Source organism: Rhipicephalus sanguineus, chromosome 8 (assembly GCF_013339695.2).
Source record: "Rhipicephalus sanguineus isolate Rsan-2018 chromosome 8, BIME_Rsan_1.4, whole genome shotgun sequence".
In the NCBI taxonomy this organism is placed as follows: domain Eukaryota; kingdom Metazoa; phylum Arthropoda; class Arachnida; order Ixodida; family Ixodidae; genus Rhipicephalus; species Rhipicephalus sanguineus.
Window position 1 is genome coordinate 92896097 of NC_051183.1, and position 22507 is coordinate 92918603.

Consider the following 22507-nt stretch of genomic DNA (forward strand, 5'->3'; position numbering starts at 1 on the left):
CCATAAATTACAATAAAGAAGGGTACAAGGCATGGACAAACAATCACCCCAGTGCTGTTCACCGCGTGCTTACAGGAGCTTTTGACACCCATAGATTGGAAACAGTTAGGGATAAGGGTTAATGGAGCTCACACGCGATTCGTTGGTGGAAGTGCCTTGGTGAGTGACCCGGGGGACTAACTGCAAATTATGATCACTGAACTGGACAGGGAATGCAGAACGGTATGTCTGGAAAATGGCTATGCAGAAAACAAAAGTAATGTGCAACAGTCTCGGAAGAGAACACCCACTTTGCGATAGGTAGCGAGGCACTGGAAGTGGTAAAGGAATACGTCTACTTAGCACAGATAGTCACCGGTGATCCAAACCATGAGACTGAAGTAACTAGGAGAATAAGAATGGGGTGGAGCACATTCGGAAGGCATTCTCAAATCATGAATGGTATTTTATCACTATCACTGAAGGGGAAGGTGTATAACAGGTGCATCTTGCCGGTACTCACCTAAGGAACAGAAACCTGGAGGCTTACGAAGATGGTTCAACTGAGACTGAGGACGACGCAGTGAGCCATAGAAAAAAAAAAAGACAGGTGTAACCTCAAGGGACAAGGAGAGGACAGAGTGGGTCAGGGAAAAAACGGGTGTTAAGGACGTCTTAGTCGAAATTAGGAAGAAATGTTCATGGGCAGGACGTGTCACGCGAAGTCCAGATAACCGCTTGTCATTAAGAGTAGCACAACTGACTGGATTCCAAGAGAAGGCAAGCGCGCGATGGGGAGGCAGAAGGTTAGGTGGGCAGATGAGATTAAGAAGTCTTCGGGTATAACGTGGCCGCATCAAGCACAGAACGGGGTTGATTAGCGAAACGTGGGAGAGGTTTGTGTCCGGCAGTGGACGTAGTAGGCATATGATGATGAAGACTTCGTGAAACGCTCATGTAGACAGCTTCCCTCGGAATCGGCCTACATGTTCCATCAGGTTACGATGTCGATGCATACCCCGCTACAGCATGGGGGTGCAAGAGAGGCCGAGAAAGACATTGTTTTAAAACTATTGAGCAGGAGCCGTATCACAGCGCGTACATTTCGACTGCGATGTCATCAGCATTGAGGAAATGAGAAATATGTTTAACGTACACTTTACCCGACCAATTATTTTTAATTTGTGTTCTCGTAGTATATATAGGGCCGTAACTGCTGTGCTCGCGATGAGAGGTTCTAATAAGGCGAAAGCCTTAGATGCCTATGTGCCCGTCGGCGTCAACATGAGTGATGTAAAATATCATCACGTGATGACGTTATGCTATGACTTCATGATGATATCACCGGTCATCAGAATTTGTGATGTCATTACGTCACTATGACGCCACATGACGGCATCATCACATGACACCGTCGCTTGATCAAAGGTGAGCCGATCCGAGAAGCAGTGCAAAACCATGTGAGGTGAAGGAGGAGACACAACAGTTACCGAAGAGCTCTAGCAAAGTGCCGTCTACATATACTGTAAGGACGTTTAATGGATGGTACTCGGAGCAGCGCATTTGTAGGGATGTATTGCTGTTAGTGATAATACGTGTACCCATTGTGTAACATGTTTTACGTGAACCTGTTAGCTAGAACAGTACATTTCACGACAAGTGTTGAGAAAGTACGTTTCGAAGCATAGAGAAATCAAAAGGGTATGCTAGGAGCTCTTGCAGGTTTGACTTCTCTGAAGCGTCAACATCCCGCATAACAAGTATTGTTGTAACAAGTTCTACTTGTCTTCTTCTGTCCGTGCTTTCGTTGCGCAATTTCTTTGATGTCATGGAACACCAACTAGCCCAAAATGCTGCTCTCATTAATTAGTAACAATTTTATAATTACAGCTACAATTGCTCCAGAGCATCTACCTAAGTCATCCGCGTTTGCTCAATTAAAATTGATTTCCTTAATTGTGATCTCCTGCGTTAAAGTCGAACAGCCTCAAATTGCTAAATAGCTTGTCACTTGTACCAAAGGTGTATCTTGCACCTTAAAATACAGGATGCTTCGTACGATCTATGGGAAGTACAGATATTAATGCCCAACCTGTCAGAAGTAGCATGATACAGATAGAAGATACCTAATGAGTACCTAAGATAGTATCTAAGATACATGTTTTTTCGATAATGCTCATCCCAGATGCGTAGCCAGAAATTTTTTTTCGGGGGGGGGGGGTTCAATGATCCTTTTTGTATGTTCGTGCGTGCGTTTGTATGTGTGTGTGTATATATCCACATGCAAAATCGAAAAATTTCGGGGGGGGGGGGTTTCAACCCCCCCCGCCCCTGGCTCATCCCTACTCGCCAGCTTGTGTGTCTCAAATACTCGTAATAAATGGAGTCCAGTAGCACTCACCGGAACGCTGTTTCCAAGTGGAAACGGTCGAAAGAGCTAAAGAAGGATAACCGCTTTAATACACCATGGTGGCCTGTACGCGCATCGAAATTGCATTATTATCTCTCCGGAGTGGTGTGGCTGACGCGCGCTCTGTTGCAGGCGGCATCCAGCCGGACTTGTACCGCAAGAAGGAAGCGGTGTTCTTCCAGTCTCGCGACGTGTCGTCCCACTCCGCCTCGGCCACCCTGGCCGCCCCGACAAACGCAGGAAGGCTGCACTTCCGGCTCAAGTACGACTTCGACAAGTCCGACCTCGTCGTGCACGTCATCGAAGGTGAGTTATCTCTGGGGCTGACACCAGCAGTAGAGAAGTTTTCAACACACTACGAGCCAGTATACTTTGTATACTGTCTACGAGTGGCGCTGGCTAACACTCCCAGGATTAGACAAGCCGAACTGCCCAATAAAGTGGATGGGAAAGCGACCGCCGCTGTAGCCCAATTGGTAGAGCACCGGACGCGTTATCCGATGGTTGTAGGTTTGGTCTCTACCTGCAGGAAGTTTGTTTTTTATCCACCTAAATTCCTTTCCATTTCTGTCCTAAATAACACACTGCAGTTAAAAGTTAAAAAAATAATGCCCCCTTATGTTTTCTCTTGCTCATTTTTATGTTGGTTTAATGATGTTATGTATACTATAGCTGTTCGGACAGAGTGAGACGGAAAGTACTTCTGTTACTTCACTTGTTGATGTTTCTCGCAACAAAAAGGCACAACAAGAACTGCGGTAGCAACAAATTAGAATATCATAAAAAGTAAGGCTCAACAGCTAACTCCTTTAGCATCCGACCGGGCGTAACTCAACGAAACGCTGCGTAAGGAAGCGTGGGCACTATACAGCGAACGAAGCGACCTTCGTGCCGTCTATCGCTTCAACTATCGTGCCGTCTATCACTTCAAGCTCAGCGGTGAGAACACAGCACGTTGAAAGGTATGAACCGTCTGCTAATCCCTGTCACGATAGGGTGCGCGCGACCGTGGTGGCCGCTCGAAGTGCGCAGTTGCTGCCGTAGCCACACAGCCCCTCCCTTCCTGGACCCCACACAGGCCTTTCGCGCAACAGAAGACATCCGGCGCGTTTTATCAGCGAAGCTGTTGAAGCCGACCCTCAGTGCGTGCAGAGCGAACAGAAAACTATCATAATCATGAACCGGCACGCGCTCTCTTCCTCCTCTTCGCCCTCTTCGTCTTCTGCTTCGCTGTCCGAACATGCACGCCGATTTGTCTGACGCGGGATGCAATAGCTCTGATGGGCGAGAGAACGAGTACAGTGAGGGAGATAGAGAAAGAGATAGAAAGAAAGAGACAAACAGAGAGAAAGAAAGGAAAGAAAAAGATAAAGACAGCGAAAAAAATAGTCAAGAGGGATAAATATACAGAGAGAAACATACACAAAAACGCATACAAAAAAAAGAGAGCAAGACAAAAACAGAAAGAAAAAGAGAAAGAAAGAGAAGCAAAGAAAGGGAAGAAAGAGAAAGAACGATAAAGAGAGGAAGAAATAGAGAGAGAGAACGACAGAAATAGAACTAAACTGAGACAAGAAAAGAGATAGAAAAAAAACCGAGAGAAAGAGAAAAAGAGGAAGAACGAGAAAAAAAAAAACAAGGCAGGCCGCCCAGCTCTGCACATCCTTCAAGCTCGGCACGACTAGTGCGAGGCTGCCCTCATTTTTCTATGCGCTTGAGCCGCGATCATCGGCTTTCCTTGCATGCTTTCACTCGCACATAGAACACACGACGCGCGGGCGATGTTATTGCCCTTGAGCTTCATGTAGAAACTCGCAGCGATGCCGACGCCAACGGCGAGAGCAACTATGCGCCTGGAGAATGCATATAATTGATATCACAATAAAACGAACGTATAAGCTATGCGGAATACAGAAACACCCGATATTTGGACATCAGAGGCACCGCGGGTAACGTTCCTCTTACTGATATCAATACGACATGAACGCAGAGAGCTTTAGACAACAATGGGGAGTTAGCTACTCATGAGAAAGCTTTAAAAGGTACCATAGTAAGTAAAACATGGAAGCTTTTTCTCCATTAAAAAAAAAAGGCATGAAAATCTTTTTTGCGCTATGTTCCTTTCGCGTGCAATATTAACAGGCTCTCAATTATTGGTAGTAGGAAGAAGCGGCAGTGAGGACACAAGAGCAAGACAGGGAGTGCAAAGGAGACGCAACGTGGTCGAGCATGCTGTATCCGGTTTGCTACCGTATACAATGGAGCATGGGTCGGCAAACTCACTCATGAGTTCACTCACTAAGGCTCAGGTCAAGCCGTGAGTCTGAGTCTGGGTGAGTCTGTGTGAGTAATATTCTGGTGAGCTTGTGTCCCAGTGAGTACGGTTAAGAAACCTTTTTGGGGAGTCCGAGTCCGAGTGAGTCTGGTTGATAAAAACTTTGGTGATTTTGAGTCCGACTGAGTCCTAAGAGCAAGATATATTTCTTGAGTGAGTCTGAGTGAGCTCCACATTTTTTGCCGATCTATGCAATGGAATACTGGAAAGCATAGAATTAGGCAGAGAAGACGAGAAAGAGAAGAAACATAGCGAGCACCTACTTATATAAAAGTTCACTGCACGTTCAAACGCCGTCGTTGAGCCTAGTATTCAAAAGAAAATTTGCTGCATGGCTTCGGTAGCTTCCCCTACATATGACAGTGAAGTCCACATTTGAATAACCTTTCGTGCTGAGGATGCTCCGTCGCGCAATAGGCGTAAGGCAGCGCTCAATATGTGCCTTTCTTCATCAAATGGAAGACAGGAAAAAAAGATTGTTTTCTATGCTCTCGATGGAGTCACAAAAGTTGCTCGAGGAAGGGAAAACAGGCGAGGTGCCGACAGGGATGCAGTGGGCATTTGTAAAGACGACACCCAGATTAAAGAGACAGAACAGCATCTGAAAACGGTGCTGATGATGATAGAAGTGCTCATGACATCGTAGAAGAATTTATTGCTGTATTATTCACCAGGATATGTAGCACCGCATGTCCGGAAAACGGTAACATCTCTGATCATGGTTTGCTTGTCTCAGTGTCCGCAGGCTGTGTGTTACTGTGTGTGGTTCGGCTACAATATAGACTCTGCAGACGGCAAATGTAGTTCTAGCACGCTCGCAAGAACGAAAGGAAAGATGAGAAAGCACGTATGGCCTGCGTGGGGCAAAATTTTATTCACATAGCAAATGTGCTAAAGCAGTATCCTATGAAACTTTCCAGTTTTCTGAATTGCGATTACAATTGTAAGGACATTCTAGGCGTATTCTTGCCGTCACCGTGAGGTTCTGTATAAACTCCAAGGGCTGTAACATCGCCCCGCGTCTCGCATGTGGCATATATATGTGCGAGTGAAAGCGTACGAGGGCATCCGACGCACTGCGCCACGTCGGGCGCTAAAGGAGTTGACTGCTATAGCCTCAATTCGTACAAATTTCCACTTCGATACTATGGCATTCATTGCTTCGCCCTTGCGGCGAAACTGCCACATATTTTGTTTGTTTGCAGACTGCGTAGTCTACAACGACTTAGAACGGAGACAGCCGGTTCACAACGAGCGTCGCTGTAAATATGTTTGTGATACTGTAGGTTTCTGGAATTACGTTACATTTTTTTTTTCTGGTAGTACTGCGCAATAGCCGTAGTTATAGCCTGACGTTTGGCAGGCAGTACTTCTACCTGAGCATCTTGCGCGCTTTTAGCACCGGTGGTCTACCAAACGCACGTAAACATTATGTCTCGGAGAAGAAAAAGTGAACAGGTGTATCACTCATCTCCTGACTGCTCGGGAACTTTCCTAGAGCAGCTACGTTCGAAGATCTGAGGGGGAGGGGTTCGAAAGCCCAATACCGGCAGGTTTCCTCTCAAATGGAAATTAATTGCAATGACAAAGCTTCTCGCCCACGAAGCACTTTCATGTGCGTTAAAACTTAGAGCCGCCTTTCTTCTTGCTTATGGCTCGCTGTTGTGAGCGTCGCTAGTACTGAAAACTTTTTACGAACTTTGTAAAGCAAGTTTGCAAAAGGGAGAAATAAAAACATCACGCTGCTAGTAAGCGTTAAGCGATCTTAATGATGTGCACAGCGGCGGACGTGCAATTTGCAGAGGCGCGCGGCCCGTTTGACGTCTCTTCGCGGCAAATAACTTCGGGTCATTAGTTGCGAATGTTTTTCATAGGGCCGCCTGCCGTGACAGCAGAAAAGAAAACAAAAACGCGAACTATGCACAGACGTTGGCACTTAGTAAAGCATCAACGTCTATGTAAAGTAAAGCGCTGGCTGGATGAGCGAAATACTATATAAGTATAAAAAAAAGGGGACAGGTGCGTCGCGTATGGAACGACGCTAAGCACCGCCCGGCACGCTAACGAAAATGAGGCGATGATGACCTTGCATTTTGGAGCACCCGGAATATATGACGCCGCTTCTCGAGCTGATGGGAGAAGCGAAGACGCGGAAGACTTAATGAGCTGCTTATTCATGACTGCTTCATCGGGCTCAGTGAATCGAACTTGGAGCGAGGGGAACACGAAATGGGGCGCGCAGTTCTTGAGTTCATTCGCGTGCTTTGCGCGCGCCTGTATAAGTAACAGAGCGGCAGCGATTTCCGGTTGTTGCAGAAACGTACTTGCAGCATCGCCGTTTGTCTCGTATTGCTCTAACACTCCTTGACGTCACTACCCGAGTTGAGTAAAAAAAAAGAACTTATGCGGTGTTTATTGTTTTTTTTTAGTTGAGATAGCGAATATATGCACACGCGAGGCGCATTTTGTCGTCGCCGTCATGTTCTGTATAAGGTTCAAAATGATAACATCTCCACGCGCATCGTATGTTCTACATGCGAGTGAAAACTTGCGAAGGCTGCCGACGGGCGCGGCTCAAGCAGAGGTGAAACGTGCCGGTTGTCTCTGTCGGGCGAAGGAGCATGAATGGGCGGCAGTGAGGGGGGCTGCGTCGCTCGGGTAGGAACTGTGAGCATTGATCAAACGGGCCCGGCCGAGCGTGCTCTCTACATAGATCAGCAGATTGCTCATACCTTTGTATGTGCTGTGCTCTCATCACCTACTTCTCTATGAAGCGACAGACAGCACGGAAACCATTTCGCTTGCTGGAACGGCTGTATTCTCTTAGGCCAGCGTTTTGTAGACTTACGCCAGATTGGATCCTAAAGAAGTAAGCTGCTAGCCTTACACCGCACAACATTCATCTTTGTTGCTATCGCATTTATTGCTTCACCCTTGCTGTGAAACTGCGACTGTTTTCGGTATATGTTCATATGAGGGAGGGAAGGAAGACCCATGTACCCGTGCACTTAATTTAAGGGGATCCTAAATGTGCAATTAATTTAAGCGCCCCCTAAAGAACCTCAGACGGTTAAAGGTTATCTGGAGCCTCCGAATACTCATACTCATATGAGTATTCCAAATACTCATACTCATACACTCATATACTCCGAATACTCATACTCATATATCATATTGCAGTTTTGCCACGTAAAACACCAGAAATTAGTATTATTGAAAGCAATTTAGATTTTCGGTCCACAGTAACCTCGTGCTGCCTAAATTGGTTACAAATCATGAAAAAAGCGAGCTTCGGTTTGTCATAAATTTTACTACGGTATTCACTCGCGACATCTGAAATGAAAGAAGTAATTCCTATTTATGTTTGAGTAAGACTTGTTGCTGGACGAGCTGGTTGACATCAAAGGAGTACATATTAGGGCAAATAGGGAAAGAAGGCCACGATAAAGAAGTAAGAAGAAGTGGAAATGTCGGCCGCTAATCACCTGATTTGCGCCCGACGTTTCTGCTTTCTCCTATTTCTTTCTCGTGTCTTTCTTGCCTGATTTGCGCTAATAAATATCCCTATTATGTACTTAGGCGAAAACTAAATTAAAAAAAATCTACACCTCTTGCGTACCGTTAACTTCGTTGACTCTCTGTGTTTCATGATCAGTTTCTTAGTAATTACTCTAATATTTCACGCTACCTTTGTTACACGGAGCATGTCGAAATTGTTTTTTTATTATTATATGAAAGGAAAATCGACAACCACCTGTTTGTAGCACGTAGCCATTAGGAAATTCATATGGATTTGCTTGTGGCTTCGCGCTAGAGACGGTTGGTTGTCAATTTTCCTTTCTTAATCCTTCCGCCGCCTTGCGAGATTCCACAAAACCAATTTGCAGTATTCTGTTATCAAATGTTCGCTTTATTCAGTGTCCTAGTCTTTTTAACACACAAGTTACCAGGTTTGTAACCTGGGGACCTCCTTCTTGACACATATCTCTATGGTATTCCGTTATTATACCACTATAAAGATTGATTGATTTGTTGATTGACTGAATGTTCAATGTTGAACTTCATGCTGAATCAAGATGGCGATATGGTTAGGGATTTATTATTACTGCACGGCATAAGAAAACAAAGGCGGTGGGTGGACGTGAAACTAATCTTGGGGCTGCTTACAATGGTCCTGACTGGAGGCTGCCAGAAATAGTGTCCTGGATACACGCCCCCGCGCCTCGTCGCCGCTAATACGCCATTTTTTCATTGTTGGTTGTTCGTTGGCTCTGTCCTGTTCGCGTGGTATTCACTTGAACGTCACATTGCATTATGGTTCGGGTTATCGGTAATTCGTTGCTTTACGTTTCCGTCAGGCGCAGTACTAGAAAACGACTCTTCCGAAAATTGGCTCAGGTTTCACTCTTGTAAACCTCGTTATCGGGAGCAAAAAGTATGTTTGGCTTGATTTTGCGAAGACTATGCAGGCAGACAGCTTAATTAAAGTTAGACTCCTTCTTCTTCATGTTGTTGTCCGTGTTGCTGGACGACGGCTGCAGTAACTTCGATCTTGGCACGCTTCCGCGCATGGTAAGCTTAATTCTCTATAACACATAATTTTTGAGTGTACCGCATTCGTTATGCAGCGAGCACTGCTCATCAAGGAATATGGACTTATTGGTCTTAAGTGTACGAACCTTGATGATTGCCTGTTCCTGGGAGGTCGTGCTGCTCGACGTGACCAGGCCCATCGAGCCCTACTGAGTTTCTTAAACAATACCGATTTGGCCTCGCGCTTATAGACATCTTTCCATGTGACCACTTATTTGTGTTTACGTCTGTGTTATTTGTTCTTTTTTTCTTTCCTATTTTCTTTCCTCTTTCTTTCCCCCCTATCTTTCTTTCCTCTATGTTTCCCCTTTCCCAAATGAGCAGGCAGGCATTGTGCCCCTTTAGGTGGCAGTTGTCAGTCTGTTCCCTCCCTATTTCCTCTGTCTTCGTCTTTTCTGTGTATTCAAACGAAATAAAATGAAATAAAATAAATATTGTCGCCTTTCTTCGTTTCGGTGTTTCGGCAGACAACTTTGTCTTGCTCGAGATTTCGCACCATGTCGTCTAGCGATATCTACTGGATGATTGGATTCAGCGTGTCGCTTGCGCTGAAGCGCAGGCACAGGCGGTCGGCACCGAAGATTGAATTGGTTTTAAGTGCGTACCACCTTAGGGGCCTGGCTTGTCGTCCATCGTCATGTCTCATGTTGCATGATCACGCAGTGTGGTCAGTGCAGGCCTAAAACAAGGCTAAAATGCTCAAAACCAGTGCAGAATAAGCTAGCAGCGTCTACGATAATATAAACTACAGAAATAACCAAGAATTAATCGCAGTGAATTACCTCAAATCGAGAAAAACGCTTCTGAAACATCCGGCTGACACCCGCGCCGCGCTATAGAGGGCGCCACCACCTCGGCAAGCGCGCGATTGTCGAGGCGGTGGCAAGCGCTGGGTTCGCTAGGCCCGTGCTATGTCCTTGTGCTATGCCCGTGCAAGCGCTGTCCTTGTCAGTCTCTTCTGTCCGTCTGTTTTTTGGTGCGCTTCAACAAAATCTTCAATTATGCTATGTATACATTTAGGGCTCACGGTAGTGGAGCTGCATTAAACGTAGGATTTAGGACTGCACCAAGACCTACACAAGAACGGCATTAGCGCTACATTAACGGCAGAATTTTTTCGTTATAGTAAATACCTTGTTGACTAAAACGGCCGCTTGGGCGAGTTGGTTCATGGTTAAGATAGATTTACCAGTGCAAAAAAGACGGAACATATTTAGGAAGGACACACACACATAGCGCTGCATGGCGAGCAAATTGTTAGAGAGATTTTAGAGGCAGGGCGACAAATGCGTCAGCAGGCCTTCCATTTCCCTCTCAAATAAGGAAGTAAGCTACCTACGGCGCATGCCTTTTCAACAGTTTTTACCCTGTGCTTTACAGAATAGTTTTTACCATGTGCTTTACACATTTCTTATATTTCATTTTAAGTTTTTAACGTTTTAGACTTTTTTATCTTTCTTGTGTGGCTGCCTTGGCCTCTCTGGCTTTAACGTGTTTGCCGGTTGGTTTTAAGATCAATTATACTTTTCACTTCTTTCATATCGGGGGCGTACTTTGTGGCGTAAGAATTTTCGACTGCGCGGTTACCGTCGGTAGATTGTCTTTTCGGCAAGCAGTGTCACGTGATTTCCATCGCTTCTTTTCTTGACGTTATCTTTCTGTTGCTTCGACGCGTGCCTACAAAAAGGCCCTGCGTTCGAAGTAATAAATCAGTTGTGAGTGCAGCGCCATGTGTGCGTGTCCTTCCTAAATATGTCCCTTCTTTTTTGCGCTGGTAAATCTATCTTAACCTTGTTGACGCCCGCAACGAGCTGAATTTCCCAGTTCTACCGCACCAGAGAATATTCTTCTGAAGACAGCGGTGCCATGTGTGGTTGTTTGCAGCCATGGAGCTGGGTGGGCCCCGTATGGACCAGCAGGGAGGCGCCGGGGGCTTCGGTGAGCCGTGCGTGCGAGTGGCGCTGCTTCCCGAGGTGGACAGCAAGCAGCGGCAGGCGCTGATGCGGCGCCGCTCCACGGATCCACTGTTCGACGAGACCTTCAAGTTCCCCGTCTCGTTCGACGACGTGCCCTCCAGGACGCTGCTCTTCCAGGTGCGTCCACTCTGCGGGTCGTCAGTTGGGAAGTAATCGGCTTTGTGGCTCATCGGCTGCTGACTAGAACAGCGTTGAGGCGCGAAAAAAATGAGAAGGGTGGCGTCAGGTTAGTTGGTACTGCATGGTCTTTTGTGTAACATCGCAGGAAAACGACAAAATACGCAAGGAGACAAGGACAAGCACTAATTTTAAATTCAACTGAGCTTTATTGTGAAATGAAACAAGCCTCAGAAAAACTGCAGCCTTGCTGAAGAAGTTCTACGGACCATGAGTCACCTGGGGGCGGAATACGTAAAGACAAGTGACAGATTTTCTGTCACCCCCGTCGCCTCAATTGGCACAATATTTCAGTAGAAAGTATGCAAAGCGTGGGTAGCTGCAGTACGCAGCATGCCTGCAGGGTGTCTGCAGACTATCTGCGGACTGGGGTGACTGGTATGTGACTGAAAGTTCAAACCTATTCCAGGTCTACACGGAAGTGACTGGGGTGTCTGGTGAGTGACTCATAAGTGACTGAATCGTCAAACCAATTTTCGGAAGTGCAGATATATACAAACGGTGTTTAAAGTGACTAAGGAAATCAGAATAAGCAAGCACGTGTTGAAACAGAACTAAGAGAGAACGTGAAGAAGAAATTAACGCAGCAAGTACCAATAAAAATGTGGTCACCGCATGCGCGAACCCGCAGCTTCCAACGATGCCGATCCGCCTCTTTCACGACGGCGCATGCGTTATTCCTCTAGCGGAAAATTCGCGAAATGCCCCTTTATCTCGGTGGCTTTCGTTCTGGCAGTACCGGTTGTCCCGGCCCCTAGCAAAACCCTACCAAAACTGCAAAGGGCAGCACAGAAAAATGTAAAGGGCGGATTCATTGTCATCTAGTGAAATGGAAGACTTGCTCACCACCCAGGAGTATCCCTCCCGCCTCATCTTAGCCGCTTCTACATTTATGTGGGTACGTTCATCGTTGTGTCGGTAACGAAATGGCTGCGTTGTCAAGTGCCGGAAGAGAACCGCACTGACAGCAATGCTGTGCCAGAAACCATCTTCTCTGGGTACCTTCAACACAGGCTAACGCCTTCATCCTGCTCTTCTTTTCGGGACGCGCAGGTGTTCGATTACGACCGATACTCGAGAAACGACGTGACGGGAGAAGTTCGAGTACCCCTGGCCGACGTCGACGTCACGACTGAGACCGAGGTTTGGTGCGACATCGAGAAGACCGAAAAGGTGAGTTCGTACCCATGCTGGTCCAGGTCACGCCCTCAACAACAGCTGGCACATTCATCGCAGGTCGTGCGCCTGCGTTGCGAAGCGTACGGTTCTTCTACATCGCCATTCGCGCAGCAGCTACTCTGAATCAAAGTCGTGGAACACTGTTAAAAGCAATCTTACATTATTGCATACGCGCTATATTGTTGACATACCATTACTCTTGAAGAGCCGTAACCCGGTCGTCCTACTATATTCAGTTAGAGGAGTAATCGAAAGCATAGAGCTCAATAATATAGTGCACACTATACTGGGCACTAAACACACGTTTTATATTGGATTTCCAATTTGAAGGCGCTGTCTCTCGATTTCTCTCACCAACTATGACCGCCATTCTGACGTGCAGAGTGTGACCTCAGGAAATTATATAAAGGCAGAAGTTCAGGGGGAGCCAAAAGCTTGAAGAGATGAAAAATTCGTGAACACGGGGTGGTCGCAGGAGCCGATGTTTCGACAAGCGAACTTGCCTTCCTTGAAGAAGACAAGAAGCCTTGACGAAGCCTTGAAGAAGACAAGTCCGCTTGTCGAAACCTCGACGCCAGCGACGCCCATTGTTCACGAATTTTTCATATCTTGAGGAAACCAGGGTTCACAGCTAGCTCGTTTCCTCTGAAAGCGAACAAGACTACAGCGGACGCAGTACTATAGTTATTCGAAAATATCCGAAGGATATTGGATTCGATTTCAACATGGACATCATTATTCGAATTCGACTGGAAGTTGAAAATTTGATATTCGCACAACCATAGTTTTAACTGAAGCCAAGGTAGTTGTGGATGCAAAACTGCGGAACTACTTCACCACGGCCCGCGTGCCACGCGCCAGCACAGACATTGTCGAAGTTTTTAATGCGAAAGGCGTCACTATGACGTCACATAACGTGACGTCACGTGATGGTGTCATCATATGACATCGTCGCTAGGTCAAAGGTGGGTAGATCACAGGAGGCAGTGCAAAACCAGGTGAGGTGCGGAAAGCTTGCGATGTCTCCGATTCTGCAAGCAGCGCGAAACCACGTTAGCTGCAGAAAGCTTTCGGAGGGGGGCGGGGGAGGAATGAATACATCGAATGTGGTGAAAAAGAAGATCGCTCTCGTCTTCGAGCCGTCTTAGGCGAATGCAGAAGCGACCCTGCGACATTTCACTGTATGACTTTTACTTTTGTAGATTCTAGTCACCGTTTTTGCCCTGTGCTCGTGTGTAGGCCTGCGAGTGGAGCACTAACGCTGGTGTCGTGATGCAGGCGAAGCGCGATTGGCCAGAGCTACTGCTGTCGCTGAGCTACCTACCTTCAGCCGGAAGACTGACGGTGGTGATACTCGAGGCGGCCAACCTGGTACCCGATTCCGACAAGGACAAACCTGGTGAGTCCTGAGGTTAGCTTTAGCCAAAGGAGAAATGAAAAAGAAAATGCTGGAGCGTAAGTTATGCCTCGAAAGTGAAGCAAAAATCCGCCATATTACCAGTGGCAAGATGAAATGTATAACCTTGTAGGGAAGGAAAATTAACGTTTTCCCCACAGGCCCTACCAGTTTAACGTGCGTAATAGTTTGGATAGCGCGCGACGCGCGCCTTTGTGTTACAAATTTCCTTAAGAAGTCCCGAGGTCTGGGGAAATTTTATTGGAGATCAAATAATCAATACTCATTTCGACGGGTTACTTTGGCCGGGAACAACGATTTCTTATTTTATATTTAGCCTAACGTTCAGATTACCAGAGCAATACCATCTTTATCTCTAAGTGGGCACCACCCGAAAAGAGCATGATTCCGCGACAAACCATAGGCAAACCGTGGCTCCACTTTTACCTGTATATATCGTTGCGACAGCTTCAACTCCGGCCTTTTTGTTTAACCCTTTTTGGTTCTGGCATGCTTACTGGACATAACGAAACCACAACTTACGAAGTGCTGGAAATTTCTCGCGCTTATGTAAACTCAGCACAATCAGTCAGGTTGCCGTGGAATTCCATTGTCTAATTACTTGCAGTGTTTTGTCATGTTTCTTTCGCGATCTAATTAAATATGCGATTCACCCTCCTCGCCAAACTACAGTCGGATACAACTTAAGAAGTGTGGAGAGGCCCCGCCCAGACGATCGAAGCGCGGCAGCCCAACACCTCCGCGACTAAAGAAATAGTCCCGCTCATGCACTCGGCAACCTTCTCAGAAGGAGGGGTCACCGGCCGTCCCGCTTATGACGTCAGTGCGGATTGCGCGCCCATTGGTGCAGGCTTGTGTGCATCCGCCTTTGAGGAGGAAATGCCGCGGACTTCTGAAATTGTATCCGACTATAGTTTTGGTTCTTCAGCAACAATTCGTTATCGAAGTTTACCCTGTCATGTAGTGCACGGTAACCTTCACATTACGTAAAAATTTGCAGACCGGCCCGGAAATTTGAAAGTGCGTACAGTGTTTTAAAATGGGCGGTTCCTGTCATGTCTATGTAAATATTAGCTGTGTAATTTGTGTAAGAAGTGTGTAAGTGGTAAGACGTGTGACGCGAAACCTCAGTGCGCTCCACTGTTCAATCAGACAGTTGTTCTGTATCGGCACCGTGACGAAACGACTAGAGAAATCGCAGAGGCGTCAGAGATAGCCAGGGCAGGTAACAGATGTGTCAGCATTCCGTCTGTCCTTTTATCTGTGAAAGAACATGAACTCTTGGCATAGACACGTGTCTATCACCTTCTTTCATTTCATTATTGCAGCTTCAAAGGGTGCTTATATAAGCTCTTTTTCTGCAATAAAAACCTTTTGTTGATAGTGAGCGCTTGTCCTGGTCACTTCCTTGTCCCGTGTTCTTTATAGCGCTATGGTTGCTGATGAACGATGAACAACCAACACGCCCAGACGTTCTCTCTTCTATTATTGCGATAGCAATTATATGGACAGTCTCGGCTGGATTTTGCCGTCGCCGTCGCCGCCGTCATGCACCGTATATGTATAAGTATGTATATATATATAAAGGCCCCAAAGAAAAGTACCTCAGAAAAATGCTTCCGAAGCGCGGAATCGAACCAGGGACCTCTTGCCTCGCAGCGAGCGGCGCTATCCACTACGCCACGAAACGCAGATCCTCCACGTAGCTAACGGCGAGCGTTATATACACACCATTTAGCGCTGGACGGACTCAGAGACAGAAGGCGATAATAAGCGTTTCTTCATTACCAGCGAGGTGGCGCTAGGAGCCCGACGGGCGCATTTAAAAGTCGTCGGAGAGCTCGCTGGCTTCTTCTTATATTTGCGCATGGGAGAAGCTTGCCCTTCCGCTGTCTGCTCGCGCGCTTTTCTCGTGGCGCGGGGTAGAGGAATGTTTCACGCTTTCACCGTGATGTCCGCGCTCATGTTACGGCGCGTACGAATGTCACTCGAGCTCAGGGACGCCGCTAAACGAACAAACAGAAGATGAGCGCGAACTATCAAGTGTCACAGCTCGACACTTGAAGCACGCTAGTTTCCTTCGCTGCTTCGGCCGCCTTTGCAACAGAAGCGCTGTTCAAACTGAGAGTATCCATTGGCGAGCCTCACTTCGTATAGCATTAGTTCCTTGCTATCGCATTCATTGCTTCGCCCTTGCGGCGAAACTGTGACTTTTTTTCAAAAGGGAACTAAAAGTAGAGAGTACAGCATGCTGTACTTTCAACTGAATCATGGAAACTGTCTTGTAATTACTAAACGTTAGCCGTAAAGCCCCTAAGTAAGCAGTAAAGTACTTAGGTAAAGCTTACTTAAATGTATGCGTGAGACTCACTCAGGCATCTCAATCCACGTGGCTCAGTCTCTCTGCCTGGGAGGAGCGGGCTATCCGTACATAAGCATTGCAAAAAAAAAAGCAATCAACGACCCCGCTTTTGAAAGTTCCCATGCCGGTACGTTGGCCTCCTCTAAGTGCTGTTCTACCATTCTTGACCACTCACTGGTCGATAACTCATGTATAAGATTCTACTCTGTAACACTGTCGAGAAGACGAATTGCCTCACCAATTTTCGGCGCTGCTAAGGATCAATAACGCTTTCACGATGAAGTAGAGCTAGTGCGAACAAGAGAGTCTGTAGACAAGACACTACTGGCGCTCTAACTCGCTGCTGAAACTTATTGAAATAAACGAAATAAGATGCACACAAACCAAGGGCAGAATTGCAAAACCAGAGCATTCGTCTCTTCATGGAAACCACATAAAAAATTCAAGCCGGTCATGGGCTGCGAACGCTGTCAGAAAGCGACGCTAACAGTGCTAAGCATGCTCCCCTTTATTTGAATGACCCTCTTACGCGCTAGGTGTATTGCCTTGGTTTATTGCAATTAATGCAAGTATCTCAGGAAAGCTCGCAATGCTTTCCCAGTGTTTTGTATTGAACATACTTCTAGGTTTATGCCTTTATCTCATTAAGAAATATTTATATGAAACAAGCCTAGCAAGCGTTCTACTTTCGAATTGTGTTAAAATCTTCGGTACAACGCATTGATATGCTTCCCGTGAATTCATGCTCCGCAAGCGTGGGTGCATAGCCCAGTGGTTATGTCACTTGCCTTCGGAACGAGAAGGCCCGGGTACGAACCCCGTCTCGACAAAAAAATTTATTTCATTTTCCTTGTTTCTTTATTTGGTTCAGCATGGCTGCAGCGGCACCTGCGAGCGCACTCACGTCTCCTACCCGAACGAAATTTATAGCGGGAAAGACCATTCTTAAGCGCGCGCTCTCTTTTCTTCTTCCATTCTCCTTTCCCACCACCTGGCGCGCGCTGATTGGCTCGCTTCAAGCCACGCCCCCCGCGCCGGCGCTCAGTTTTGTGAGGCGGTGGCGCCCACTCTTGACCCAGCGGGCAACCTGCGGGGAATGCCATCTGGAGCGTGACATCAACGACAGTGGACAAGGCGAGCCTTTAAACAGCACCGGTCTTAATAGATGCAAACGAAAGTGCCACAGCGTGAACGTCGAAACATTATGAACAATCATAGCAACGATCCTGTTGGGCGATCCTAATGCTCAGTCAGTCAGTCAGTCAACAAACTTTATTAAGGTCCAAAGGAACTACAAACTCGTAGTTGCGGGCCGCGGCCACGTTGGGACCGGGAGACCATGGTCCTCCGCCCGTTCGCGGGCCCTTTGGACAGCCCTTAGTTGTTCCTCGGGATCGCCGCTTTTGAGGGCTTCCTCTCAGTCCTCTTGTTTATTAAAAGGCGCATTTCGTAACGCAGAACATTGCCAGAGCATGTGTGCTAGCGAGCAATACTCTGCATTGCACTCAGGGCAGTGTGGGTCGATTTCCGCAGCAAAGTGGCTAAATTGACCTCTAGACGGGAATGATCCCGTCTGTAACATTCTGAGCGTAGAAGACTGAGGTCTAGTGAGTGTGGGGTGTGGGAGGAGGAATTTCCTGCGCCCAAGCTGATAGTGCTTAACGATTTCGTGAAAAGAAAGCAATGGGCCGGAGTCGTGCTTACAACACGTACTGTCTAGCGCATCAGGACCACCGCGGAATGTGAGACCTCGCGCTTGGTCATGAACTAGCTCATTCGGGTTGGGTTTGCTGGGATGTACATTGTTTCCCATGTGCACCGGGAACCATGCGATAGTATGCAAAGCATCAGGTGGCCTGTGTCTGAGTATGGCCGCCGCCTCTTTCGAAATTAAACCAGATCGAAAGGCTAGTATGACTGATCTCGAGTCGGTATAGATGTAAGGCCGCGAGGGGTCGGTCATGGCGAGCGCGATGGCAACCTGTTTAGCCGCAGACACCGTGATGTGTCTTACCGAAGCTGCATTAATAATTCTCCCATCAGGGTCTGCTACAGCAGCTACAAATGAATCTGTGCGCCCGTACTGGGCAGCATCGACGTAGGAAACTAGTTGAAAGCTTTGATGCGTAAAATTGATGAGAGAGCGGGCTCGGGCCTTGCGCCTGGCCACGTTATATTGGGGGTGTACATTCCTAGGGAAATGGCGAACCTGAAAGGTCTCCCTAACGGTGTGAGAGAGCATGGTGGCATTCTCGTCGATGGCCAAGGGGGCCAGACCGGCAGACTTCAATATGCGTCTGCCTGCCTTCGTAGACGAGAGGCAGACGGTTTGAGCCGTTTTTTGTGCTTCAGTTACCTCCGTGAAGGTGTTGTGCACCCCTAGTTCGAGAAGCTTTTCTGTGCTAGTGCTGATCGGAATTCCCAGTATGCATTTGACGCTTTTCCTGATCAGTACATCAATTTTTGCCTCCTCCGAGCGGGACCAGTTGAGCGCTGATGCGACATAATTTATGTGACTCATCAGGAATGCATGGTACAGTCTGAGGAGGTTGCTCTCACTGAGGCCACCTCTGCGGTTCGAGACTCTTGTGATTAATCTGAGCATGCTCTCCGTCTTTGCCTTGAGACGGGCAAGAGTTTGAATGTTGCTTCCTTTTGCATGAATTATTAAACCTAGAATCCTGACGGAGTCTACCCTGCGGATCATCTGACCAGATTTGGCATATAGGTTAATGGGAATCTCGTCGAGAGGGGTAGAGAGTCTCATGCCCCTTCGATTTGGTCTATAAAGCAGGAGTTCTGATTTGGACGGTGACAAACAAAGTCCCGTACCCTGTAAGTACTCTTCGGTGACATCCAGAGCTTCCTGAAGGGCACTCTCCACGGCTCCGTCGGGCCCCCCACCGCACCAAACGGTGATGTCATCCGCGTAGAGCGCGTGGTTCGTGCCCTCGACTCTTGCGAGTCTTACCGAGAGACCTCTCATCGCTATGTTGAAAAGCAGCGGTGAGACCACTGCACCCTGTGGAGTGCCCTTAGCCCCTAACTTGAATTCTTAGGATCTTAGTTGGCCGATTTTAATGGTGGCCTTACGGTCCCTTAAGAAGGAGCTTACGTACGCGTGGAAGCGTTTTCCTAAGTTTAGGTCTGAGATGGATTCCAGAATGAATCTCTGTGCAACGTTGTGGAAGGCTTTGGCGAGATCTAACGCCAAAATACCTCTGACATCCCTGGTGCTCACGTCGATTATCTGCCGTTTGATAAGCAGCATGATATCCTGCGTCGATAGAGAGGGCCTGAAGCCGACCATGTTATAGGGGAACAGTTCCCGCTCTTCGATGTATCGCGTTACTCTGTCGTGGAGTACGTGCTCAGCCACCTTGCCCACGCAGGACGTGAGCGAGATTGGTCTGAGGTTCTCGGGCGTGAGTGATTTACCTGCTTTCGGGATAAACACTACAGAGGCTGTTTTCGAGGTCTCTGTGACCCGACCAGTCTCCCACGCACCGTTGATCTCCTCAGTAAGCTTATCGATTGATTTCTCATCGAGGTTGCGCAGTAGTCTGTTGGAGATGCCATCCGGCCCGGGCGCCGAGCGCCCGTTTAGCTCCTGTAGCACTTTTACCACTTCCGCTTTAGTGACTGGGGCGTCGAGCTCCTCCGTAGAGTCACCTCTGTACTCTGGGTAGTCCTCGTGCCCCGAAGGGCCTATGGGGAGATACCTGTCAGCTAGGCTCTGAAGTTGTCTACGTTTGATAAGCCCTCGTGCTTAAGGTCGTGTATTAAACGATCAATTGCTAGGCACTGATTGCTTTTTGATTGTGAGTCGTCTAACAGTTGCTTCAGGAGGTTCCACTTGCATCCTGCGCGTATCTGTCCGTCGACAGCTGAGCAAACCTCGTTCCATTGCTGCTTGCTCAATTCTTGGCAATACGCTTCGATTTCACGATTTAACTGCGCTATTTTCTTACGCAGCCTCCGATTGAGCCTCTGCGTTTGCCATCTGGCGAGTAAGGAGTTTTTGGCTTCTACTATGTGCGCATCCATCCTATTGACTTTGAGGTCCGTTTCGACTATATTAGTAACAGCCTGAACATCCTCTTTCAGTTGCTTTAAAAGGTCCTCGAAGGACTCGTACTCCTCCAAGTCCTCTCCCCGGCGTTTACGGAAGGCATCCCAGTCAACTACACTGAATGCACTAAAGGGAGCTGCCTTAACATGCTAAGAAATTTCTACAATAAAGTGGTCACTGCCCAGATTTTCTTGCCTATTGTGCGAACTAACTACGGTGGTGTTCTTAACGAAGGCCAGGTCCGGCGTGGTGTCGCGCGACACTGAAGTACCGATGCGCGTGGGAAACTGTGGGTCCGTAACGAGCTCTAGAGAGCAGTTTGTAACCGCTTGAAGTAGATTTATTCCTTTAGGGGAGTGTGTCACAAACCCGACGCATGATGAGGCGCGTTAAAGTCGCCAGCTACCACGAGCGGAGCATCCTTCGCTTTGGCAGCCGCCTTGGCTAAAATCGTCAAGAATGCCTGGTGACGGTCTCTCGGAGAACTAAAAATATTAAGAATGAAAACGCTGTTCTTAAGCCACTTGTTGAGAATGATTTCGATAAGCATTACCTCAGTTCTCGTGTTGCCTAATTGCAATTTGTGCTCCTGAAAAGAGCATTTTTTTACAACTAGAACCGCAAGACCGAGTCTGCCATCGCCGTTTGCCGAGATAGCTCGGTAACCTGAAAAGGACAGAATTTTAAAATCTGGTTTCCTGTAATAAGATAACGTGTGGTTTGATCGCCTGCGTCGCGATAAACTGTTGCAGTGGGGCCTTTCGCCTCTGAAAACTGGCGCAGTTCCACTGCCATATGATCAGTTCTTTAGTGTGACCCGCCATTGTGAAAGCTTTGAGTTGGCAAGGCCCCTAGGACGCTGCCTGAAGCTTCGCTAGTTGACGCGGGCGTGACGTCCATATTAACTGGTTTGGCACACTTAGTCCGCTCGTTTTCTAAAACTTGGACCCTAAAAAGAAGAGTTTGATTGCTCTTGATCAATTCCTTAAGGGACTTTTGTATATGTTCCAGCGAGCGTTGCCCTCCCTCGTGGCAGTCTCCTCGGCTGCCTCCTGCGAGGTGGTGGCCCTGCGTTTAGCCGGACGCGCCTGCGGTTCTTCCACACCCGAAGAGGGATGTTGCCTTTGCTGAAAATTGGCTTTCCGAAAAGCCTCGAAATCAGCCTTCATCTTTTCGATTTCTGCCCGGAGGATAGCGTTTTCTTGTAAAAGCTGTGTTACTCTAGCGTCTTCCTTATGCTCTGACAATGTTACATGCGTTACCTTTTTTGGCCCCTTGTCCGTATTCTGCTTGGCTCGGTCCGCCCACGTAGGTCCTTCCTGGGTGCGTGCCCGGGATTGGGAGCGCACGTTGGATCGTGAAGGTCCTCTGGAGCGGGAGCGTCCCGTAGAGCGAGTCCGGGGGCGTCCTCTAGAGAGGCTGCGTTGACGAGCCGATGGCGACTGCGAACGCGCACGGCCAGTCGCACTTGACACACTGGAATCACGTGAACGACCTCCCTGAGAGGCCTGTGACTTCTTGGCGCGCCTACGCCGGCGTCTCCGTTGCCGTACTATGTAGGGAAGCTGAAATCGCTGCTTGCACTTGCGGTCGGCGGTGAGGTGAGGATCGCCGCAAATGGTACACTCTGGCGTGCACTGATGATCGCTGGCAGGGGAGGCTAGACCGCATCCCCTGCACTTTTTCTTGCTTGGGTTCGGGCACACATCGGCGCGATGTCCCAAATCTCCACAGCTGTAACACACATCTACTTGTATTCTGTATAGTGTGCAGGGCAGCATGCCCGAGCCACACATGACGTGGTTCGGCACTTTCATACCTTCGAAGAGCACCACCACCTTAGTAGTAGTCTTGATGCGCCTCACCTCGAGCGCCGTCGGGTTGCGTCGGTTAACAATCATGGTCCGCAGCTGGGCATCGCTGAAGTCAGCGTCGACACCGCGAACGACTCCCTTGCATGTGTTGTCCGAGGCGGCCAAGTAAGCTGCCACGTCGTACACGCCTTCC

At 47.9% G+C, this 22507-nt stretch overlaps 1 protein-coding gene across 1 annotated transcript in view; it reads left to right on the top strand.

Annotated features, from left to right (window-relative positions):
* LOC119402214 (synaptotagmin-5) overlaps positions 1-22507 on the top strand; it is a 48275-nt gene that overhangs the window by 15264 nt on the left and 10504 nt on the right. Inside the window, exons 3-6 of the mRNA XM_037669343.2 lie at positions 2522-2695; positions 11202-11410; positions 12524-12643; positions 13928-14048. Of these exons, the coding sequence (XP_037525271.2) occupies positions 2522-2695; positions 11202-11410; positions 12524-12643; positions 13928-14048 (624 nt within the window). The remainder of the gene's footprint in view (positions 1-2521; positions 2696-11201; positions 11411-12523; positions 12644-13927; positions 14049-22507) is intronic.